This window comes from Salvelinus alpinus, chromosome 28 (genome assembly GCF_045679555.1).
Source record: "Salvelinus alpinus chromosome 28, SLU_Salpinus.1, whole genome shotgun sequence".
NCBI lineage: Eukaryota > Metazoa > Chordata > Actinopteri > Salmoniformes > Salmonidae > Salvelinus > Salvelinus alpinus.
In genome coordinates this window covers 29,604,603-29,630,004 of record NC_092113.1, presented here as the reverse complement: position 1 = coordinate 29,630,004, position 25,402 = coordinate 29,604,603, and the positions used below count along the sequence as shown (strand labels likewise).

The 25,402-nt window shown below is 41.6% G+C and overlaps 2 protein-coding genes across 2 annotated transcripts in view; one reads left to right on the top strand and one right to left on the bottom strand.

Annotated features, from left to right (window-relative positions):
- LOC139557652 (arf-GAP with coiled-coil, ANK repeat and PH domain-containing protein 3-like) overlaps positions 1 to 8,655 on the bottom strand; it is a 101,017-nt gene extending 92,362 nt beyond the window's left edge. Inside the window, exon 1 of the mRNA XM_071372724.1 lies at positions 8,466 to 8,655. Within this exon, the coding sequence (XP_071228825.1) occupies positions 8,466 to 8,512 (47 nt within the window). The 5' untranslated portion in view covers positions 8,513 to 8,655. The remainder of the gene's footprint in view (positions 1 to 8,465) is intronic.
- A 13,941-nt stretch (positions 8,656 to 22,596) lies between these two features.
- LOC139557646 (lysophosphatidic acid receptor 6) lies at positions 22,597 to 25,402 on the top strand. Its single transcript, XM_071372710.1, has 2 exons — positions 22,597 to 22,787; positions 23,438 to 25,402. Exon 2 carries the CDS (start codon positions 23,531 to 23,533, stop codon positions 24,491 to 24,493), a length of 963 nt encoding a protein of 320 aa, XP_071228811.1. The 5' UTR covers positions 22,597 to 22,787; positions 23,438 to 23,530; the 3' UTR covers positions 24,494 to 25,402.

The following is a 25,402-nucleotide window of genomic DNA, read 5'->3' as shown; positions in this document are numbered from 1 at the left end:
CACACACACACACACACATATATATATGTATATATATATACACACACACACACACACACACATATATATATGTATATATATATATACACACACACACACACACACACACACACACACACACACACACGCACACACGCACACACACACACACACACACACACACATATACATATATATAGGAGGAATTGAAAATTCTCCAAACAATTTTGTTATTGAGTTTGAGCAAAATAACACAGCAATAACAAAATGCAAAGAACTGCAGGAAAGTATCTTTAAAACTGAAACATTTCCCCTCAGCTCCATGGCAAAATGTGTAGAATTGCAGAACATAAACTTCAAAAACTGTATCTTGGCTCCATGGAGAATTGCAGAAAATTGTCTTAAAAATGATCAAATTGCACAGAAAAAAAGCAGTGGTGACCACACCCATTGACACGCCCATTTGGATCTAGAAAAAACCCTGTGGGGTCACCCATAGGAGAAACAAAACAGTCTGTCATTTGTCAGCACTATATCTCATCTATGCACTTCACAATTTAATACAGTTTCACCACAATTCCCACGACTGTTGGTATCAGTGACCGTCATGGCTGTGCAGACGGATGCATCTGATGGGCAGATTGATGTCAGAGTCAATTACTTCCCCCGTTGACCAAGGTCAGGGTGTTTTGGGAGGCTCACTGACACAGGTTCCAAATGGAAGAAACTGGTCAGTATGAAATAGAACAGAAGCAACTAGACCATGCAGCAGGAAGGAATCCCTTCCAGCTCAGAGCAGCTGTGACCGCAGCAGATCTTCGAGAAGGACTAGAGAAAGAAAGTAATGGCATGATCAGCTGAACTTCTTGTTGTTACTATGAGAACGACCAAGAGTTCAAAAAATAAGATATTTCAAATAGGTGGCAAGGGTAAAATGAGAGCAACATTCAACAAACGTCTTGTCTTCTATACAGACCAATAGGATACGTTTCTCAACATGTGTCATGTCTCCACTCCAACATCATAGCGATAACATCAACCCCTGAGGTGGACAAGAACAGTGCTTCACTTATGAAGATATTGGATGACGGCCATCTTAAATGTTTAAAAAGACCCACTTCATGCTTTCAAACAGGTGTGCTTCAGTTTGCATTCTGAGGAACACTTTGGCTATATTCTTTCCAAGCAGCATTAGTGACTGATTCTCCTAGAAAGGTCCACTGGAAAAATCTAGGGCTTTTCTTTGCAGCAACAAGTGTGTTTCTCTTGAAGAACACTAAGAACTTGAGGTTAGCGAATCTCACTGTACTGTAATTCCCTTTCACACTGTTGCTTGTGAGAGGAGAGGCTATGTCCTGCAATGTAACTACTAGAGGTCGACCGATTATGATTTTTCAACGGCGATACCGATACCGATTATTGGAGGACCAAAAAAAGCCTATACCGATTAATCTGCCGATTTTTAAAATGTATTTGTAATAATGACAATAATACTGAATTAACACTTATTTTAACTTAATACATCAATAAAAATCCATTTAGCCTCAAATAAATAATGAAACATGTTCATTTTGATTTAAATAATGCAAAACAAAGTGTTGGAGAAGAAAGTAAAAGTGCAATATGTGCCATGTAAAAAAGCTAACGTTTAAGTTCCTTGCTCAGAACATGAGAACATATGAAAGCTGGTGGTTCCTTTTAACATGAGACTTCAATATTCCAAGGTAAGAGGTTTTAGGTTGTAGTTAATATAGTATTTATAGGACTATTTCTCTCTATACCATTTGTATTCCATATACCTTTGACTATTGGATGTTCTTATAGGCACTTTAGTATTGCCAGTGTAACAGTATAGCTTCCGTCCCTCTCCTCGCCTCTACCTGGGCTCGAACCAGGAACACATCGACAACAGCCAACCTCGAAGCAGAGTTACCCATGCAGAGCAAGGGGAACAACTACTCCAAGTATCAGAGCGAGTGACGTTTGAAACGCTATTAGCGCGCACATCGCTAACTAGCTAGCCATTTCACATCGGTTACACCAGCCTAATCTCGGGAGTTGATAGGCTTGAAGTCATAAACAGCGCAATGCTTGAAGCACAGTGAAGAACTGCTGGCAAAACGCACGAAAGTGCTGTTTGAATGAATGCTTACGAGCCTGCTGCTGCCTACCATCGCTCAGTCAGACTGCTCTATCAAATATCAAATAATAGACTTAATTATAACATAATAACACACAGAAATACGAGCCTTTGGTCATTAATATGGTCGAATCCGGAAACTATCATTTCGAAAACAAAACGTTTATTATTATCGCATATACCCTGACTCTGCGTGCAATGAACGCAAGAGAAGTGACACAATTTCACCTGGTTAATATTGCCTGCTAACCTGGATTTATTTTAGCTAAATATGCAGGTTTAAAAATATATACTTCTGTGTATTGATTTTAAGAAAGGCATTGATGTTTATGGTTAGGTACACATTGGAGCAACGACAGTCCTTTTTCCGCGAATGCGCACCGCATCGATTATATGTAACGCAGGACATGCTAGATAAACTAGTAATATCATCAACCATGTGTAGTTAACTAGTGATTATGATTGATTGATTGATTGTTTTTTATAAGATAAGTTTAATGCTAGCTAGCAACTTACCTTGGCTTCTTACTGCATTCGCGTAACAGGCAGGCTCCTCGTGGAGTGCAATGAGAGGCAGGTGGTTAGAGCGTTGGACTAGTTAACAGTAAGGTTGCAAGATTGAATCCCCGAGCTGACAAGGTACAAATCTGTCGTTCTGCCCCTGAACAAGGCAGTTAACCCACCGTTCCTAGGCCGTCATTGAAAATAAGAATGTGTTCTTAACTGACTTGCCTAGTTAAATAAAGGTGTACATTTTTTTAAATTATAATACATTTAAAAATCGGCCAAATCGGTGTCCAAAAAATCGGCCATTCCTATTAATCGGTCGACCTCTAGTAACTACAGTCAATTCGGGGCTGATTGAAAACAATTAATGTAAGAAAACAATGCACGCAAAGTAGCCTTACTAAACTGAATAGCCCCAAAATGGAAAGTACACCCTATGATTACATGGGTATAGAATCAGATAAAAACAGTAATGCAATGTAATTCCATCATAATGGAATGTGTTTCCTAATTTAACTACTGACCAGTCAGAATGGCATTTCAGATTTCGCATAATGTAAGCCATGAACTCATTTAGTCATTGAGATGCTCTCTGAGAACACGTTTTTTCTCTTTTTTTACATACAAATTATACAAAATGTATCCTCAGGGTAGAGTAGCCATCTTTCACAGAGCGGGACATTGTGCCACATGCTCGCCATTCCTCCATCGCAGGCCATATCCTGAAATATGACACTGTCACGGTTCCTCACAGTTATGTATAAATTCATTCAATTCTCTCAAGACAGACACACACACAACATAGCTGAAGTCAAAGGTCAGTGACCTTGAATTCCCTGGCTGTCTTCCTTGACTCCGTCAGAGCTTATGAGTCAATGACCAAAAGGCCGTCAGGCTGTCAGCATCAAGGCAGCCTCACATCACACTGGCCTCAGGTGTTTACTGAAAAGGGGAAGGAGGAGCCACACTCACACACCTCAATGCCTGAAGGCCAGCCAGCTCCATTGAAGAGTCAGTAGTGTAACTCAGAACATGGTTTACAATGGCCACATTCTGCTGATAAACTCTGAGGAGGAAAGGATGCACAGAGTTGGACACAGCCTGGACAGACAGGGCTATAGGCAGCGCCAGTGGTCATATTAACTGGCGGGGGGGCTGGTTGTAAACTGACTATTCTCTCGAGCCTCACCACACATCTCGGCTTTATAAATACTCATTACTCACCCACAAACACAAGTGGTATTCATTACAGTGTGCTAGGTCATAATAGGTCATAATAACTCACAGTAGGAAAATACACCTACATGTTATCATGTTGTTAGCTACTGTGGACATAAATGTTAGGTTTTGTTGTTACATTACACATGTTTATAGGCAGAGCAGCACCAGTGAGTTACAGCCATGTGTGATGTGTAGGCCTATGAGGGACTGCTTCATAAGTGAAAGTGAGGCCACAGATAGACACCAAGTATTTTACAAATATGTGAGTGTGACCTCAAAATAACATCTGAGTGAAGGAGAAACAACACAAATGTTACTGTAAGTTGCCAATGTTGTGATGCAGCAAACAAACACATGTGAGTGACCATCACAAACCTCTCACTCAAAACCCATGTGGACTGGAGTGCCTTGGCTACAATCTCACATCTGTTGTCCAACGGTGTATCCATAGAGACCAAATAGAGGGTACACAATGAGGGGATTTTCATAATTTTGGAGCTTACTTAATGCACTATATAATTTGGCTTCTTGGTAATCTATAAACCAAGGAGGTAAGAACACAACTGAAGAATTTGTCAATAGCATTGACCAATGAAAACGGAAGAGGTGTAGAAAAGCTACATCAATCAAACTAAATAGCCCATTTAATATACACTAAACAAAAATATAAAAGCAGCACGTAAAGCGTTGGTCTCATTTTTCATGAGCTTATTTCTCTCCAATTTTGTGCACAAATGTGTTAATATCTAGTGAGCATTTCTCCTTTGCCAAGACAATCCATCCACTTTACGAATTTACGAACGCTCAACCCCCATTGAATATGTCTGGAGTCAGTAAACGTTGGCAAAAAAGCATAATTAAATTGTTGCCAGCAGCACAGTTGCAGTCACCAACGCTCTGAATAACATAAAAGCAGCCTAACCACCTATGCTGGGGTGAGCTGTTCTCTCATTTGTGTCTGGAAGTAGCTAACAAGCTAACCAATGTTAGCCAGTTAGCTTGGGTGCTTGACTGCTGTTGTTAGGTCAGAGCACTCGGATCATATCTTACTCCTCGGCCAGAGCATCCAGTGTGCGCTCTGAACTCTCCGAGAGCAAAACACTCTGAATATACAAACTGACAATCTGACAACGCTCTGAGTTTACGAATGCCCAAAGCGCACTCGGAGCACACACTGGCACTCCAGATTAAATTTACAAACACACCCGTAGTATAAACCAGCATTTAGTCTTGAAATCTTTGGTTGTTTCGCCCATGGCATCACATGTGAATCCTTAAAGAGATGGGTGGGCCTAGACTTTAAAGGGTGTGAATGATGCTGAATGGGTGTAGACAAAGAAGAGCTCTTCAGTAGGAGTATCAAAACATTCAAAGGACATTTTCTCGGGGTTACAAGTTTATCAACTTTCAAAGCAGAATTACTTTCTGATTGTTCCTCAACTGTAGTGTATGATATACCATTTTCTAGCTCTGAGTCTCTACTTTCATCCAACGTAAAGAGCACAATTTGAAATTTTGCTACATAAGACCGGACCGGTCGGTCACATATCAAGAAGCTGATTAAACAGCATGGTCATTACTCAGGTGCACCTTGTGCTGGGGACAATAAAAGGCCAAGTTTTGAGGGAGTTGGCATGTTGGCTGCAGGAATGTTCACCAGACCCATTGCCAGAGAATTGAATGTTCAATTCTCTACCATAAGCTGGCTCCAACATCGTTTTAGAGAATTTGGCAATACATCCAACTGGCCTCACATCCGCAGACCACGTGTAACCACGCCAGCCAAGGACCTCTACATCCGGCTTCTTCACCTGTGGGATCATCTGAGGGGGGGTTCTGAGGAGTATTTCTGTCTGTAATAAATTCCTTTTGTGGGGAAGAACTCATTCTGAATGGCTGGGCCTGGATCCCCAGTGGGTGGGCCTGGCTGCCAAGTGGGTGGGTCTGTGGCCTTCCAGGCCCACCCATGGCCGCACCCCACCTCAGTCATGTGAAATCCATAGATTAGGGCCTAATGAATTTATTTCAATTGACTGATTTTCTTATATGAACTGTAAAAAAATTGTTGAAATTGTTGCATGTTGCGTTTATATTTTTGTTCAGTATATGACAACTGTATATGCAATTGTATTGATGAGGATTGTAATGGTAAACCACGACACAAGAAGCCATCTCAGCTCAAAATGCGGATGATGTAAAGGACGTCACACTGCTTGCTTAGCGAGTACCACTTCCTCCTTATTTGTCTCACAGAGGCTGGAACCCAGGACCTCTGACCTGCTAGCACACATGCATGACTGGCCTCATGAAGCATCTTACCGGTCAGCGCCACGCGAAAAGCTAGACAATTCAGACTGAGGAGTAAGTTTCACACATCCCCATGTGCTACATGGACTCCAACTCCAACGTGTGAAAACAGCCATGCAGAATTGATGGCCTACATGTTTTTACACGTGTGGGAAGTAGCCCATTAGCTCTACTGTGGCTTTCAAATATCAAATGTGAAAGGCTTGTTTCCCTCTGGTCTTGGCTGCTTCCTCCCAGCCAGCAGTCAGTCAGTCAGTCAGTGAGTCAGTCAGCCAGTCTGCCAGGCAGTCAGTCATTCCAGCTCCAGGGTTTGTTGCATAACACTTACACTGCTTTTACCTGCCACAAAAGGCCCATTTCAATATGGGCTCAATTCCCTGTCAGGATTCAGTGGGAAGAATATGCTGCTTCAGAAGTGTGTCTCTTTTGGTGGCTGACTCTGATCTGGTCATTTCAGGATACAAAACAGCCTTGTTGTCACTGCATAATAATTGAATTAGTTGTTGGCATAAATAACTATTGCTCTAACTCTACTCAAAACACTCTGAACATGATATAACAACTATCTTTTGCGCTCATTTGATATGCTTTTCCAGGTCAGATACTTAGTTTTTGCCAAGCATCGCATCTATGGGGTAATTTTCATTCCTCTTCCACAGCAATGGCTAAACAAAAACGTTTTAGCATTTAAGTACAACTAAGAGGGACTTCAAAGATCTCTCCAAGCTGTGTGCAATGGGCTAAGTAACGTCTGCCTAGTGCAAGATGATCCACTCTGGTTGCTACAGTACAGCCTTGGTCTTTTAGCACAAACACAGAGAGTTGTTTCTGTAAATACCCTTCACTCAGCACTTCATGAGACCTGCCTGCCTCTCCTCTCTCTCAGGCCCAGATGGCAGTCATTAACGTTCTGCTGCCAAGTCTGGAAGTCTTTGATTTGGAGAGCAGATTATATCTGTGGGAGCTCTACTGTGGCGGCAGTGCACACACATACCCAGGCATGCAGGCCAGGCAGACACCCTACAGCCTGCCTGACAGCCGCTCCAGTTCCTTCCACACATAGGCTCAAAAGTAGTGCACTATGTAGGGAAAAGAGTGCCATTTGGAACGCTAACTCTAGATGCAGGGGAGGAAGGAATCTAATGGGAGGAATGACATCCAGGGCTGGGAAGGGGACTGGGAAGGGATGTGGGTGTAAAGAAATGCCTTCATTTATTTAGCTAACCTTTGGTGCTGTGTGCACCACACAGCCACTGTCGTAGCAGCAGCCGTAGCATGAGGAGCATGCAGCAGTGAGGCAGTGCGTGGGACCTTCTAGTTTCCCTGAGAGCCACTGTTTGAAGTGCTTCCTTTGTGAGTGTGCAGTTTGCAGTTCTGCCAGGAGAGCAGTTGAATAAAAGGGAAGTGCCTTTGGAGTTGGGAGAGTTCCTACCATATAACATCAGGGCTAATCAGTCCCAGTCATGGAACCCATCCTCCAGAATTCAAATATGAAGAGGAGACCATGGGATGGACATGTTTTTCAGAATAGACAATAGGCCTATTTTTCATTAACAACATATATTGTGTAATCTAAAGAACAAATACAAGATCGAAATGTAATTCAAAATGTACATTATTATCACAATTTGGTGAATGTCACACTTCTCACAAACAGTGACCATGCAGTTGAACACAAAGTCAGTGTATGACACATGTATGACACATGATTGTTCCAAAAAACGATTTTCCTGACGGAAGCCCTGCTATAGTAAGGATTCTAAATACATGTGATCTATGAATGTTCATGCGTCATGGGAGGGTTGGGGGGAAAACGCATGATGTCTGTCCCATGGAAGTGCTCAACAACCGAGGAATGGATGTAGCAGACAGAAGTCGAGATATTACTAACACTAATGATAATGTAGCCTATAGTATTTTCATCTGTCTTTTGGTGATGGAAAATCCACCTCCGTAAAAGGACACACGACCTTTATTCACCATGCACTCCAAGGTTGTCCTATGATAAGCAATGGCAAATATTACGCATTTCTTTGAAACATGGCAAGAAAATGATGGATTATTAATATCAAGTAGCCTTGTCCAGCCTTGTGAAATTCACTGCAATAATTGCCTTGCAATGGCAATATAGGTTAATTGAATTCAAATATGGAAAGATAAACAGCTATTTAACATTTCTTATTTTCAATTGAAACTATTTGCAGTTTCAAGGTATTTGGAGATTTTTAGAATCCTGGAAATCGTCTTCCTCGATTGTGCGAATCCCTGAACAATTCAACAAGCGAAACAGAAGATATGCGCAAATTCTTACCTGAACCGGGGTGAATCTTTCACACATTCTTCAAAGTCCACCGTCATTTTGGGCTGGATTTAGTCTTCAAGTTTAATGTATAAATTTCATTTCCAGAAAGTTATGAATAACAGAAAAGTGTAGCTATGTATTCCGTGCAGTGACAGTCTACTGTGCTACTTCACTGAAACGAGAGCCTGGAATATTTGAGGAGCTAGACCGCTGGAGAAATATTAGGGACTATCGTCAAACGTTCATTCTCAACAAGAAGCGCGCTCAAATTTAGGGAGCGTATTCTGCTTGAAATCACATGGCAAGCCTACTACAACACACATTGTTATGGAATATTTTGTGTCAATATCAATGAAACAACTTTATTTATAGTTATTAAGCCGTTACTGTACACTACTAGAGAGACAGTATGAGAGTGGGGCCTGCTGTTTGCCCTAACATGCTGACCAGACCGGACACGTCGCATGCGCGAGCGTCGCAAAATACTTTTAGAAATCCATGTTATTTAATTATTGTACCTACACTGCTTGTGCGCGCCAACGAGCGTCTGCGACACCAAGTGCTAAAATAGATGTCGTTCCTATTTCTGACGCAGATCGAGCTGCAAGTCCTGCCTCTCCCATCTCCTCATTGGTTTATAGAAGCAGGTACCCATGTGCCATCTCCTCATTGGTTATACCCACGTGGGTGACTGAAAGACGAACTTTGTTGCCGTTGTCGTGGTAATACAATGAAAGTTTAGATGCATCACCATATAAGTTCAAAGATGAAAAAGCCTGGAAGGAGGAGAGATGACTAGGAACTATTCGGTTGGCCGTTTTATGTGTGGATTAATTGTCGGAGTAGAGGTCCTTGTGCATTTCAGGTAAAATAACAACTCAATGTTTATATCCCAGGACAAATTAGCTAGCAACAGCAAGCTAGCTAAATAGGACAAATTAACGTTAGCTAGCTAGCTAAATTGCCATACATGTTTAATGCTTTTCGACCTGTCCCCAAATTAATGTCATTGGTTCAGAGTTTGTTTTGATATTTTAACCTGCGTGTCGTGATCGCGTTTGGTGTGGGGGGGGCAAAATACATTTATGCACGATAGCGCACGATGGCGCACGCGCGCAGCCGATTTGGGTTTCGTGTAACCCTAACAGTTGATTGACGCTGATCACACTGTCGCGTGTGCGTGCGTGCGTAAAGTCAGTATACTAGAGAGTGTATCTGAGAGAGTGTGAATTAAATGTTTAGAGTTTGGAGTTTCCTTTCTTGTCTCTGTATTCACAGTCAAGGACTCCTCACAGCTGGCAGTCCTTGACTGAAGCACAGCTAAATTCCTCTTTTCCACAGTGCCAATCTCTGGTGAGATCTGTCTGCAACACCTTCACCAGGAAACCAGATTCTCACAGAGAAACATGATATTAAGAGGGAGTTCAGCCCTGGTGGCCCAATGTGATAACTGATGCAGAGAAGATGCTAAGATCTGGGATGGCTCTGGTTCAAGATAAGTTTAGGAGCTCTAGAGCTGTACATAAATCTCCACTGTTAATCTGGAATTGAACACCCCTCAGTACAGTGGGTTGGTTTTGTCATCATCAAATCTGTTCTTTGACAATGTTGTCCACACACAGCTCATATCAGATTGTTGATTCTAAAGTGGCCTATCAACTAATGTGTAACGTCTGCTTCCAACTCACACCCTCAAACACGTAGATCCCCTGAACGCAGCTCACTTCCCAGTCCACTTTCCAGCTCACACTCTCAAACACCTAGATCCCCTGAACGCAGCTCACTTCCCAGTCCACTTTCCAGCTCACACTCTCAAACACCTAGATCCCCTGAACACAGCTCACTCTCCAGATCCCAATCACCTGAATTCTAATCACCTGTTCACACACCTGTATGTCATTATCACACTATTTAGTTCAGTTCCTTGCACCCCATCACTGTGAGGTATTGTTTGTTTTGTGACACATGTCTTTCAGAGCGCTAGATTTCCCATGTATGGTAGTTTTTGCCTATTCCCTGCCTGTACTACCTATTGCCTGATCTCCCAGACTACGGTACTAGCCTTTTCCCTGCCTGTAATGTTGCCCTTTTGGACACCCTGTGTATGACCTTCTGCCTGCCCCTGGACCCAGCTACCTGCCTCCTCCTGTGGTCCTTTGCAATAAACACCTGCTGCGCCCTGCGCATGAAACCAGGCCTCTGTCTCCCCTTGTGTTCATTACATAATGATCTTTCAGCTTTACTTCTATTTCTGTGTAACACATTAATTAAACACTAACAAATATAATATATACCCAGGCAACATGATCTTCTGGCTTCTGGGCATTAAACAGCAAATATTACATACACTGTATCAAAATAAATCTACTCTTTCACTAACAACCTAAAGAATTTATTGGGAAGAAATGCATATCAGGTGTATAAATTAATTTAAGATGAGAGAAATATCTGCCAGCTGTTCAATGAAAATCTTGTAAATATAGAATACTGTATTTCAAGTGCATTATCCATTTCCCTCCCCATCCCTCTAGGTAAGGCCAAAAATAGGATATTATTCATTCACAGGAAATGGGAAGGCCGGGGGGGAGAAAGTGCTAGGGGTTTCACTGCAGCCTTTTATGGAACACTATTGTTCCTTCTTATTCCTGCTTTCAGAGGCTAGCTGTGACCCTGAATAGGAATGATCTCACCCCCACCCGGGTCCTTGCCTCGCTACTCTGCTGAGGAAGAGATGTCTTGACTAGCTGGATGAATTGCTGCTAGTCAAGACTTGGCCTGACTACCTTGGTTTAGTCATGGAGATGTAAGCATGAAGTCACGAGAACTGAATTAATCCCCCTTTTGTTTGGGGTGTGATAAGGGGTGTAGTAGTATAGGATGCATACATTCCTATCATGGGATAGACTCTAGAAACCATAACATTTCCTACAGTTTATTCAAGTGATGTGATTCAATGACACAACTGTTGATTCAACTTTGAAGACCATTTCATTTTAAAAGTCAGATAATTTGGCTCCTGTCAAATCAAATCTTATTAGTCACATGCGCCAAATGTAGACCTTACAGTGAAATGCTAACTTACGAGCCCCTAACCATCAATGCAGTTAAAAAATATATATGAGTAAGAATAAGAAATAAAAGTAACAAATAATTCAAGAGCAGCAGTAAAATAACAATAGCGAGACTATACACAGGGGGGTACCGGTACAGAGTCAATGTGCGGGGGCACCGGTAAGTTGAGGTAATATGTACATGTGGGTAGAGTTATTAAAGTGACTATGCATTGATAACAACAGAGAGTAGCAGTGGTGTAAAAGGGGGGGGGGGGGGGGGCAATGCAAATAGTTTGGGTAGCCATTTGATTAGATGTTCATGAGTCTTATGGCTTGGGGGTAGAAGCTGTTTAGAAGCCCCTTGGCCCTAGACTTGGTGCTCCAGTACCGCTTGCTGTGCGGTAGCAGAGAGAACAGTCTATGACTAGGGTGGATGGAGTCTCCTCTTTAGGGCCTTCCTCTGACACCCCCTGGTGTAGAGGTCCTGGATGGCAGGAAGCTTGGCCCCAGTGATGTACTGGGCCGTACACACTACCCGCTGTAGTGCCTTGCGGTCATAGGCCGAGCAGTTGCCATACCAGGCAGTTATGCAACCAGTCAGGATGCTCTCGATGGTGCAGCTGTAGAACCTTTTGAGGATCTGAGGACCCATGCCAAATCTTTTCAGTCTTCTGAGGGGGAATATGTTTTGTCGTGCCCTCTTCACAACTGTCTTGGTGTGCTTGGACCATGTTAGTTTGTTGGTGATGTGGACACCAAGGAACTTGAAGCTCTCAACCTGCTCCACTACAGGGCGTCGATGAGAATGGGGGTGTGCTCGGGTCCTCTTTTTCCTGTAATCCACAATCATCTCCTTTGTCTTGAACACTTTGAGGTCTCTGACCTCCTCCCTATAGGCTGTGGTCCAGGAGTGGGATTATATTGGATTATATATGACAGATTTTAATATGTGTGAATGGAAATATAGAGGGAAGGCATTTGTTTAAATTGTGATTGAAAGATATAGTTATTAGAGCTTTGCCAGATGCAACCCAAGGAGTAATCATGATTGAAATTTGGTGATTGACTCTAAAGCAGATGCCAAAAATAAACACCTAAACAATTTGGGGGGCTGTCTGAAAATTACATTTACTAACCTTTTCCTTCCCTTGTTGATCTGTAAACGTGTCTCTTTCCCATTACAAATACTGTGTTTCAACCTATGTATCTGACATTTGGGGAGGCTACTTGGGTTATCTGTCCTTCAGTCAGGAAGAGGATAGAGGAATGTGTTCTACTGGAGCAGGTGTTGTGGAGTTTGTTAGACTTTCACAAAAGTAGCATCCCTGCATGCTGCACCCCCATGTGTCTGTCTTACATAAGCGTCCTCCATCGCTTCATGGCCTAAAATTAGACTTGCTCAAATCAAGGCCTCTCTCTCTCTCTCATCCCTTGCTCTGTTTCTTCCTCTGAGATCAAAGCCTTTCCTGTTCCTTACACATTCAGAGCTTTTCGAAAGCTGTTGAGTCAGCAGACTGATTTGAACACTTGGGGTGAGATATTAGAAGGAAACTTCTTGCATGACGAGAACATGCAGAGAAAGAGAGAGAAAAAAAGAAAAAAATCCCTGCACCTCTGGACATACTGTACATAGATCCATAGGCACAAAGCAGTGGTGTAAAGTACTTAAGTAACAATACTTTAAAGTACTACTTAAGTCGTTTTTGGGGGGTATCTGTACTTTACTATTTATATTTTGACAACTTTTACTCCACTACATTCCTAAAGAAGATAATGTAATTTTTACTTTATATTTTCCCTGACACCCAAGAGTACTCGTTAAATTTTGAATGCTTAGCAGGACAGGAAAATGGTCCAATTCACGCACTTATCAAGAGAACATCCTTGGTCATCCCTACTGCCTCTGATCTTGTAACAGCTGTCGTCAGTGGAAGAAGGTGAGGACCAAGGTGCAGCGTGGTAAGTGTTCATGATGTTTAATAATCATCAAACAGAACACTGAATAACAAAATAACAAAGAAACAACCGAAAACAGTTCTGTCTGGTGCAGACACACAAAGACTGAAAATAACCACCCACAAAACTCAACAGAAAACAGGCTACCTAAATATGGTTCCCAGTCAGGAACAACGATTGACAGCTGCCTCTGATTGAGAACCATATCAGGCCAAACACAGAAATAGAAAATCATAGAAAAACTAACATAGACAACCCACCCAACTCACGCCCTGACCATACTAAAACAAAAGACAAAACAGAGTAACTAAGGTCAGAACGTGACAGATCTGGCGGACAGACTAAACACAAATACTTCATGTCTGAGTGCTGGTGTGCCCCTGGCTATCCGAAAAAATTAAAAATTACGTGCCGTCTGGTTTGCTTAATATAAGAAATTTGAAAAGATTTATACTTTTACTTTTGATACTTAAGAATATTTGAGCAATTACATTTGCTTTTGATACTTAAAGAGCAACTGCCTTTAAAAAGCAACAAATCCCTTTAAAAACAAGGAGTCGGAAACAGTTATTCTATTGTCAAAATTGACAACAAAGTGTAAATAGGATAATTTTGGTCATAAAGTCAGTCTCATCTAAAACAGAGTTTGGAACATCCATGCGTCACAACAGGTAAATTAAGGTTGGGTTTGGATTTGACGATGTACGTTCGCCCACTAACATGGGGTGAACAGCTGCGGTGATTGCTCTCAATCCAATAATATAGACAGTAAAACAGACCTGCCCAGCGTCCCGACTTTGTTACATAAGAAAACACGTCGCATATTTTTTTACTTGAGAAATACTGCACCAAACAAATTAGTTATATGTAAAATTGCGCAAATAAAACATCCTCGGCAAAAATGTCAAAATGAATGACAGATTTCTTGAGTAATTTTAGATTCATTCTGGGGATTTTGAGAAAGTGAACAATACTTTCAAGTCTACAGTGTCTCAGGGGGGACAAACATCATTAACCAATCTCGTATTTCTAATGAGCAACAGAAAAATACACGTGCCAATCGGTGTGTTCCGTGGCTCTTTAAGTATATTTAAAACCAAATATTTTTAGACTTTTACTCAAGTAGTATTTTACTGGGTGACTCGAGTCATTTTCTATTAAGATATCTTTACTTTTACTCAAGTATGACAATTGGTTACTTTCTCCACCACTGACAAAAAAGATCATGGTGAGCTGACATTTTATGTACATCATCAGTTCATTGGGTCCTTTTATTCAGACAAGTGGTACTAACATGAAATCTTGGCCTCAGAGTGCAGTGGATAGACAAATAAGACTGTATAAGCATAGGTTGACTTCCACTATACTGTACTGCACTACTCAAGACCCGTCCTCTGCTTCTGTTTCAGACACAGTCAGTGACTGCGTGGCATCCACCACAGAGAGTGCAGATGTAAAATGTATGCCTCTGAATTGTGAGAGGAAGGGTAGCTGTCGGCTCAGATTTATTTTATTTTTTTGATGGCCCTCTCATGGCAGACGCAAGCACTGCAGCAGTGTGGAATTATCGTGAGATGTGGGTGTCTGGGAAGGAGACCTAGTTTGGCTCTCTCCTTTCTACTATCCTAGTACAATGCCTTCATAAAGTATCACACCTCTTGACTTCTTCCACATTTTGTTGTGTTACAGTTTGAATTTAAAATGGATTAAATGTAGATTGTGTGTCACTGATCTACACACAATACCCAATAACGTCAAAGTGGAATTATGTTTTTAGAAATGTTTACAAATTAATAAAAAATGAAAAGCTGAAATGTATTAAACCCCTTTGCTATGGCAATCCTAAATAACTTCAGGAGTAAAACTGTGCTTATCAAGTCAGATAATAAGTTGCATGGACTCTGTGAGCAACAATGGTGTTTAACATGATTTTTAAATGACTACCCATCTCTGTACACCACACATACAATTATGTGTGGGGTAGTCATTTAAAAATCATGTTAAACACCAGTGAATTTCAAATGTAACCGATGTGAAATGGCTAGCTAGTTAGCGGTGGTGCGCGCTAATAGCGTTTCAATCGGTGACGTCACTCGCTTTGAGACCTTGAAGTAGTGGTTCCCCTTGCTCTGCAAGGGCCGCGGCTTTTGTGGAGCGATGGGTAACGATGCTTCGTGGGTGACTGTTGTTGATGTGTGCAGAGGGTCCCTGGTTCGCGAGGGGACGGACTAAGTTATACTGTTACACAAGCACAGATTCAATGGCAAAGACCAGGGAGGTTTTCCAATGCCTCGCAAAGAAGGTCATCTATTGATGACCCGCCCGCCCAACTAGCATCACTACTCTGGACGGTTCTGACTTAGAACATGTGGACAACTACAAATACCTAGGTGTCTGGTTAGACTGTAAACTCTCCTTCCAGACTCACATTAAGCATCTCCAATCCAAAATGAAATCTAGAATCGGCTTCCAGTAACAAAGCCTCCTTCACTCATGCTGCCAAACATACCCTCGTAAAACTGCTATCCTACTGATCCTTGACTTTGGCGATGTCATTTACAAAATAGCCTCCAACACTCTACTCAGCAAACTGGATGTAATCTATCACAGTGCCATCCGTTTTGTCACCAAAGCCCCATATACTAACCACCACTGCGACCTGTATGCTCTCGTTGGCTGGCCCTCGCTACATATTTGTCGCCAAACCCACTGGCTCCAGGTCATCTATAAGTCTTTGCTAGGTAAAGCCCCGCCTTATCTCAGCTCACTGGTCACCATAGCAACACCCACCGGTAGCACGCGCTCCAGCAGGAATATTTCACTGGTCATCCCCAACGCCATCACTTACTTTGGCCGCCTTTCCTTCCAGTTCTCTGCTGCCAATGACTGGAACGAATTGCAAAAATCGCTGAAGCTGGAAACTTATATCTCCCTCTCTAACTTTAAGCAACAGCTGTCAGAGCAGCTTACCTATCATTGTACCTGTACACAGCAATCTGTAAATAGCACACCCAACTACCTCATCCCCATATTGTTATTTATCTTCTTGCTCTTTTGCACCCCAGTATCTCTACTTGCACATCATCATCTGCACATCTATCACTCCAGTGTTAATGCTAAATTGTAATTATTTCGCCTCTTTGGCCTATTTATTGCCTTACCTCCCTAATCTTCTACATTTGCACACACTGTACATAGATTTTTCTATAGTGTTATTGACTGTACGTTTGTTTATGTGTAACTCTGTGTTGTTGTTTTTGTTGCACTGCTTTGCTTTATCTTGGCCAGGTTGCAGTTGTAAATGAGAACTTGTTCTGGTTAAATAAAGGTGAAAAAAATATATATAAATAAATTCCCCATGATGTCAGCTTTTTACCTAACAGTCTTTATCTCCTACAGAGGGAAAGATAATGTGAAAAATGAAGAAGCACCAAGATATTGAAGGTCTGGGTTCATCTTCCTCTCTGCTGTGTAAACAGCCCTTATCTTTCATAAAGAACTAATGACAGTCACTGTTTCAGTTTCCAACTGAGCCCTTTGAACTTTCCAGCAATTGTCAAAACTGCTGCGTTCTTCTGTAGTATCAAGTGTGCAGTAGTGTGAAGGATCAAGACACCATTGCATACCAGATGTTTGAATTTACTCTACTACTTGCATAACAGAGAGAATCTCTCCAAGGATGATCACCAGGATATCCCGTCGGTTCATCATCAGCACCAGTTGTAGTTTCACATTACCTCAGACAACCAACAGAATCAAGCTAGGTGAATGCTGTCTACAACTTAATGAAGTCACTGAGGATGCTACAGATAATGAACTGAGCTGTTCTACTGGGAGGAGCTTCCTTTGTGATAGTTCATTATTTATCATCATAGCCCAATACATTTATTGTAAAATTATGATTACTGAAAGTATTTACTACGAGGATTAAGCATCCAAGTACATTTGAGAAATAACCTGGGTGAGCATGTTATCAATCATGCAAATTTTATTGATTAACATCATTACATTATTTATATTTTCTACATTTCTCTAAGACGTGTCATGCCCTCTTGCTCTCTGTAGGTCACGCTAGCATGATGCTGTATTCTTTATCCATGAAGTATGGAACCTGCCAGAGGCACTTAGACAGCATGCTAACAGCAGCTATGATTTATTCAGTGGTCCTGTTAACGTTGATTACCAAGTCTCGTAAATCTTTCAGTCCAACTGCTCCCGCCGTTTCTTCTCTCTGTAGTTTGTGTGTGACATGCCGACTCTGCATTGGCTACAGTAAGCAATCCAACAGAGAGCCAAGCCTGAAGTCAAGGCGAACACCTACAGTCAGGGACTGAATAACATCAGACTAAATGTTTTCATCCCAACAACTTTGGATTTGTTGGTAGTGTCTAATGTATGAGATGAATACCATACATACAACTATCACATTTCTTGGGTGTTGCAATGAACTCATAGTAAGATAGAGTAGAGTATGTACAAACTACTTCTACCAAAACTGTAAACCAGTAAAAAGTTAATACAAATAAATTGTCAAATGTTGAAGAGTGGACCATAAATTATAAACGAGATCTTCATCACACTCCTTCAAGTACATTATACAGTATATTCACTCAATAATTTGCATTAAATATGACACTGTCAAAACATGTTGATGATGTTGGGTGACAAGTAAATGTGATGATCATATAGTGCAGGTGAATCATATGCACTACTGGTTCTGTAATGCACTTCTTCAGGGTAGGTGTAATGTAGGTGTAATCTCTTCAAATATACTTTCAAGATTCTTTTAACATTATATTTAAAATTGTTATTTATCCATATATTTAACCTTAAAATGTATATTTATGCAGATATTTAACCTTAAAATGGATATTCATCCATATAAATTCATCGCATGGACGCCTAGAAAGTAGTTTACAGTATATAGACCCAGGGAGAGAACCAGGCACTAACCACAACTCTGTTGAGTCCCTTTCAGTTTGTCAACCTTCGAAAGTAGCCTATGGAAAAGCAGGCCTAAATCTCTGCAGTAGTAAAAGCCATTAAAAGTTTTGACCTTGGCTCCATTGTGTGTTAGTCGTGTTAGCCTAGGTAAGCTTAATTACTTAAGGCGTCTCAACTGACAACCAATGCCAGGCAAGCAAATCCTCTTTGCTTTAGACAAGGTCCCTGTGCTGCAGGGGAAGTAGTTTCAAAGTCAATAGCAGAGCTGTCATAATCAATGGGCTACTGATTCTGAACGCAAGACAAGAGCAGTATCCTTCTGAAGCCAAGGCTGGCTAACATTAGTTGGGGTCACAGTCAGAAGAGCTGGACCAGGGACAAAGGATAGTACTTTCAACTGATCAAATATTCATAAGATAAATCCATATCAATCCCCAAGTGACAGGTCTTTGAAATTTTGTTTTTATGAATGACTTCAGAGGGTAAGTTCTCCCAAAAAATAAGGTTGACCATAGAGATAGATACAAAGACATACAGTTGAAGTCAGAAGTTTACATACACCTTAGCCAAATACATTTAAACTCAGTTTCACAATTCCTGACATTTAATCCTAGTAAAAATTCCCTGTTTTACATCAGTTAGGATCACCATTTTATTTTAAGAATGTGAAATGTCAGAATAATAGTACAGAGAATGATTTATTTCAGCTTTTATTTCTTTCATCACATTCCCAGTGGGTCAGAAATGTACATACACTCAATCAGTATTTGGTAGCACTGCCTTTAAATTGTTTAACTTGGGTCAACCGATTCGGGTAGCCTTCCACAAGCTTCCCACAATAAGTTGTGTGAATTTTGGCCCATTCCTCCTGACAGAGCTGGTGTAACTGAGTCAAGTTTGTTGGCCTCCTTGCTCGCACACGCTTTTTCAGTTCTGCCCACAAATTTTCTATAGGGTTGAGGTCAGGGCTTTGTGATGGCCACTCCAATACCTTGACTTTGTTGTCCTTAAGCCATTTTGCCACAACTTTGGAAGTATGCTTTGGGTTTTTTATGGTGGTTTTGGAGCAGTGGCTTCCTTGCTGAGCGGCCTTTCAGGTTCTGTCGATATAGGACTAATTTTACTGTGGATATAGATACTTTTCTACCTGTTTCCTCCAGCATCTTCACAAGGTCCTTTGCTGTTGTTCTGGGATTGATTTGCACATTTCACACCAAAGTACGTTCATCTCTAGGAGACAGAACGCGTCTCCTTCCTGAGTTGTATGACGGCTGCGTGGTCCCATGGTGTTTATACTTGCCTACTATTGTTTGTACAGATGAACGTGGTACCTTCAGGCGTTTGGAAATTGCTCCCAAGGATGGACCAAATTTGTGGAGGTCTACAATTTTTTTTCTGAGGTCTTGGCTGATTTCTTTAGATTTTCCCATGATGTCAAGCAAAGAGGCACTGAGTTTGGTAGGCCTTGAAATACGTCCACAGGTACACCTCTAATTGACTCAAATTATGTCAATTAGCCTATCAGAAGCTTCTAAAGCCATGACATAATTTTTGGAAATTTTCCAAGCTGTTTAAGGGCACAGTCAATTTAGTGTATGTAAACTTCTGACCCAATGGAATTGTGATACAGTGAATTATAAGTGAAATAATCTGTCTGTAAACAATTGTTGGAAAAAATACTTGTGTCATGCACAAAGTAGATGTCCTACCCGACTTGCCAAAACTATAGTTTGTTAACAAGAAATTTGTGGAGTGGTTGAAAAGCGAGTTTTAATGACTCCAACTTAAGTGTATGTAAACTTCCGACTTCAACTGTAGCTTCGTGGAAGGACATAGATACAGCATATATATGGTTGAAAGTATGATTTCTGGGACATTCTTAGGACCTGAACTCATAGTTGCTGAGCATCATTCATTATATTGTACATAATGTTTCCTTATACATGTACTCTTCCATTCTACTTCTGAACTAAAGGAACTCATTTCAAATGCACACAGCTCCTTTGACCAGGAAGTACAGAATGCTAAAACACTTCCTCTAAAATAGGCATGTCAGATTCCATGCTTTTATTGCCCCTTGAATAACTGAAAAGTACTGTATAGTCATTTTCAGAGAGGAAAAGAAAACTATTAAATGAACAGCCCATGAATAATACAAGTGAACTGCTCTGAGATGAGAGAGTGGAGTGTAGTTGAGATGAGCATTAAGCCAATTACTCAGGAAACTGTTAAACATGAGACGAGTGCTTTATTGTGTAGATTCCAAGATCAATGTAAGTGTTCTAAAAATCATTGTCTCTGACTGCCGTTCATTTAAATTATTCTGAGAACCAATGAGGTATGACTTGGAAGGTGAATGTCTGTCTGTAGGTTGTGATGCACTTTGTTTTTCTGGGGAAAGTAGGACAAGACAAGCTGCAGGCTATACTCAGCTGCTAGTCTCCAACCCCTCAATCCGACACATACACATTGTGTCTCCACAACGATTGTCTCCTCACACCATTGGTAAATATGTATGATTTCTGACCCTCATCTGAAAGCAGAAATTCCATACTAAGCACTTATGAGCGCTCAGCCCACTTTTCAAACTTATTCATTATTAAACTTTCAAATATTCTACTTAGTACATAATACATCTCTTGGTATAAGAAAGAATGTATGGAGTTACCATCAAATGACCTAGTGTCCCGTGGTTGTGGTAAAATTACACTGATAGAGGCAGTGCTCTTCTTGGGGCTGGTGGGAAAGACAGAGGGAGACTTGTGAGTAGAACAGCAGTGTTGCTAGGCGATGGTGCAGCAGAGAGGGAAGGGAGGCTGGAGGAGAGGGTGGGATGAGGGAGAGAGCTACTTCCTGATTCTATGACTCATCAGCAGTTCATTGTGACGGTCTGTGTGTGTGTGCCAGCCGTCGTGCTGTGTTTGGCCAGGTAGACTACAGTACATCTGGCCTGTGATTCCTACCAGTGGCCAACTGACCCTGGCTGTGTTGGATTCTCCCTGGTGGTGATGGAGGGGGTTTCCCATCTGTTCTTGTAACCATGTCCAAAACTGTGCTGTCTTGAGGTTCAGGAATAGTCCACAACATCAACAGTATCTGATTATTCTCTTGAAACAACCCTTTCAGTACAAACCAATAATGGATTTCAGTAACATTCCAGGCATCAAAGAGGGTGAAAGATACATGTATTTCTGGTTATATAATGATGATGATATACATTGTATTGTTGTGTATAATTAATCATCATCTTAAGAGCATAACTCAAAATAATGAACACAATAATGACTTTAATCTCAACGTCGTTCTATTCGGATTAAATCTTTTTTTAAACGATAAACCTCAGTACATTAGCACCCATAAAGCCCCTAACAGCAAATACATTTGGGATCAAAATCCGTGCTCAATAATCATGCTTTAGAATTTCGCTTTACAATCTGTGGATATGGCTTGTTGCTATGCTGCAGGCAATGATATGACCAGCAGTAAGGGACATTTGGTTTGTGTTAAGCGCCCCCCAGCGGTAAAGAAGAGTCAAGACACCCAAAATAGCATCATAACAAACACACTACACTGAGTTCAAGCCAAGACAATAGTTTTTATTGAAAAGCCACTCTACAAGTCATCTTTCTTGGCAAGAGCTCTCAAACTGACACTCTTTATCACTTAATACATAAATAAGGCTTTAGTAGTATGCCAGTTTGTTGTTCATGAATTATGACTTGATGGTGCACTGTCCATCTAGTTAGGCTGATCATTTCTCACCTGTTTTATGGTGTGACATCACACTTTATGTATGTTTCTACATATGTACCAAGATGTTGAAATAAACCTAAAATCAATTTGGCAAGCTTAGCATAATTTAGTGAGGGCACAACTAGTGATGTACAGTACAGTAAAGTATCAAGGAACCAATAAACTATCATTAGTAGCATGCAAGTTAAAACATTTCTCCAAGAAGATGATTTAATATTATGTCAAGGAAAAACAAATTCAGATTGTCCAGTCTTAAACCGACTTTGTGACAAAGGCTTGCTTCTATGTGTTGACAGCTAGTCATATACTGTTATAAATTATGCATCTTCTAACACCTTCAACTAAAAATAACGAAGCAACACTTTCCTTGACAGGATGGTGGGTTTTTTCAGTGTGGTTTGTCTGAAACAAAACATACACTGACAGTTTCCTGTGTCTTCATTCGGCACCAAGCAGCACCCACTAAACTACTCAGAGCTAACAAAGATTTTCCAACCCCTGTGATGACATCAGCTCATATATGAAGGTGAATGGGGGGAAAACAGACAATGTGTTTGATTAGTGTTCACGTGAAGTAGCCTACTGTAGTAGTTTGACTTTTTTTGAAGAGTTCTTCACAAACTATGTAAGTACTTTTTTCTTTAAACATACCATCTTTTACCAACACACTTTACATTATTTGGTCATAGTTAAAGAATTGTAGCCTAGTCACAGAACAGTCATGAGATTCATAAGCGGAAAAACATCTTGATAATTTCAATTCAATTACCATAATTGAATTTAGATAATTCAAACAGCAACTTTTTTTTCTTACAATGGAAGCTTCAACAATTCTGATTATATTGGCAAGATACTGCATGTGTCAAGCTCAGCCCAGTCAAAACTGTTCGCTGCTCTGGCACCCCAATGGTGGAACAAACTCCCTCACGACGCCAGGTCAGCGGAGTCAATCACCACCTTCCGGAGACACCTGAAACCCCACCTCTTTAAGGAATACCTAGGATAGGAGAAAGTAATCCTTCTAACCCCCCCCCCCCCCCTTAAAAGAGTTAGATGCACTATTGTAAAGTGGTTGTTCCACTGGATATCATAAGGTGAATGCACCAATTTGTAAGTCGCTCTGGATAAGAGCGTCTGCTAAATGACTTAAATGTAAATGTAAATGTCAAGCAAGCAGATGATAGGATGTGATAAACCTTGCCTGTAAAACAGCAACAGTGATATCGCAACTTTTACAGAACAGTTTGATAATCTGACTGAACACTTTCCCCACAGGTTGCATTATTAGCAAGGGAAAGCAGAAATATACTTTCCCACTGGTTCTGTCACCTACAAGCTCCTTTTGATAACCAAACCAGACCTGAAACAATGAATACATCTGTTGGAGATGTAACTGACAACTGTAGTACCCCCAGAGACTACCAGTTCTACTTCTTCCCAGCCGTCTACAGTCTGGTGATGGCACTGGGCCTGCCAGGCAACGTGGGAGCCCTCTATGTGTTCATCTTCAAGATAACTCCCCGCACCTCCTCTAACGTGTTTGTCATTAACCTGGCCCTCGCTGACACCACCTTCCTTTGCACCCTGCCCTTCAAGATCCACTACCACCGCAACAGCAATGACTGGGTATTCGGAGATGTGGCCTGCAGCATCACAGGAACACTGTTCTTCGCCAACATCTACATCAGCATCGCCTTCATGACCTGTATCTGTGTGGATCGATATGTGGCCGTCGCCTATCCTCACACTTATCTGAGGCTCCGGAACTCACGTTGCACTGTACTGGTGAGTGCAGCAGTGTGGGTGGTGGCGGGGGCAGCTGTTCTGGCCTTCATCCTAGTGGGACCTCTGGACAGCCAGCACCGTAGCTGCTTTGAAAACTTCTCCCAGAAAGAGTGGGACAGGCGTCTGGTGCCATACAGCATATTCAGTCTTGTCGTCGGCTCGCTACTGCCCTCTGTGGTCATCCTGGTGTGTTACCCTCTGGTGGCGCGGCGCATCGCTCTCATCCGGACCAACACAGCCCGCGGAGCCCTGAGGGTCATCTACACAATCCTTGTTATCACCCTACTCTGCTTTCTGCCCTACCACGTGGTTCACTTCCTGCATCTGCTCCGCCGTCTAGGGGTCATCCAGCACTGTCCCTATGCAAACGCCATCTACAATGCCCGGCGGGTGACAATGGCCCTCGTCAGCCTCAACAGCTGTCTGGACCCCCTGCTCTACTACTTCACCACCAGTCACTGTAAGTGGAGTCCCTCCAAGGCCAGATTCAGATGGCTGTGGGATAGGAGGACCATGGGAGTCTACACCATCGCTGTGAGACCGTGATGCTTTTGCTTTAGCTTGCTCTGACTACTAATGAAATGACATGCATTTTATGTTCCGCTCATAAACTCTGAAGACTCGTGGTGAAGCATTGTTTTCCTTACCGTGTACTGTAAACCACCAAATATTTTGTATACCTTTACATGTACGCCATGTAAATATAGCATTTACATCTTCCCTTATGTTCATCACTTTAAAAGACCCAGTGCACTTAAAAAACGTGATTTTCCTGTCATATACAGTACCAATCAAAAGCTTGGACACACTCATTCAAGGGTTTTTCTTTATTTTTAATATTTTCTACATCGTAGAACAATAGTGAAGACATCAAAACTATTATATAACACATATGAAATCATGTAGTAACCAAAAAGGTGTTAAACAAATCTAAATATATTTGAGATTCTTCAAAGTAGCCACTCTTTGCCTTGATGACAGCTTTGCAGTCTTGGCATTCTCTCTACCAGCTTCATGAGGAATGCTTTTTCAACAGTCTTGAAGGGGTTCCCACATACACTGAGCACTTGTTGGCTGCTTTTCCTTCAATCTATGGTCCAACTCATCCCAAACCATCTCAATTGGGTTGAGGTCGGGTGATTGTGGAGGCCAGGTCATCTGATGCAGCACTCCATCACTCTCCTTGGTCAAATAGCCCTTACACAGCCTGGAGGTGTGTTGTGTCGTTGTCCTGTTGAAAAACAAATGATAGTCCCACCATGCGCAAACCAGATGGGATGGCGTATCGCTGCAGAATGCTGTGGTAGCCATGCTTGTTAAGTGTGCCTTGAATTCTAAATAAATCACCTAGTGTCACCAGCCAGTAGTGGTTTCTTTGCAGCAATTCAACCATGAAGCCTGATTCACACAGTCTCCTCTGAACAGTTGAAATGTGTGTTACTTGAACTCTGTGAA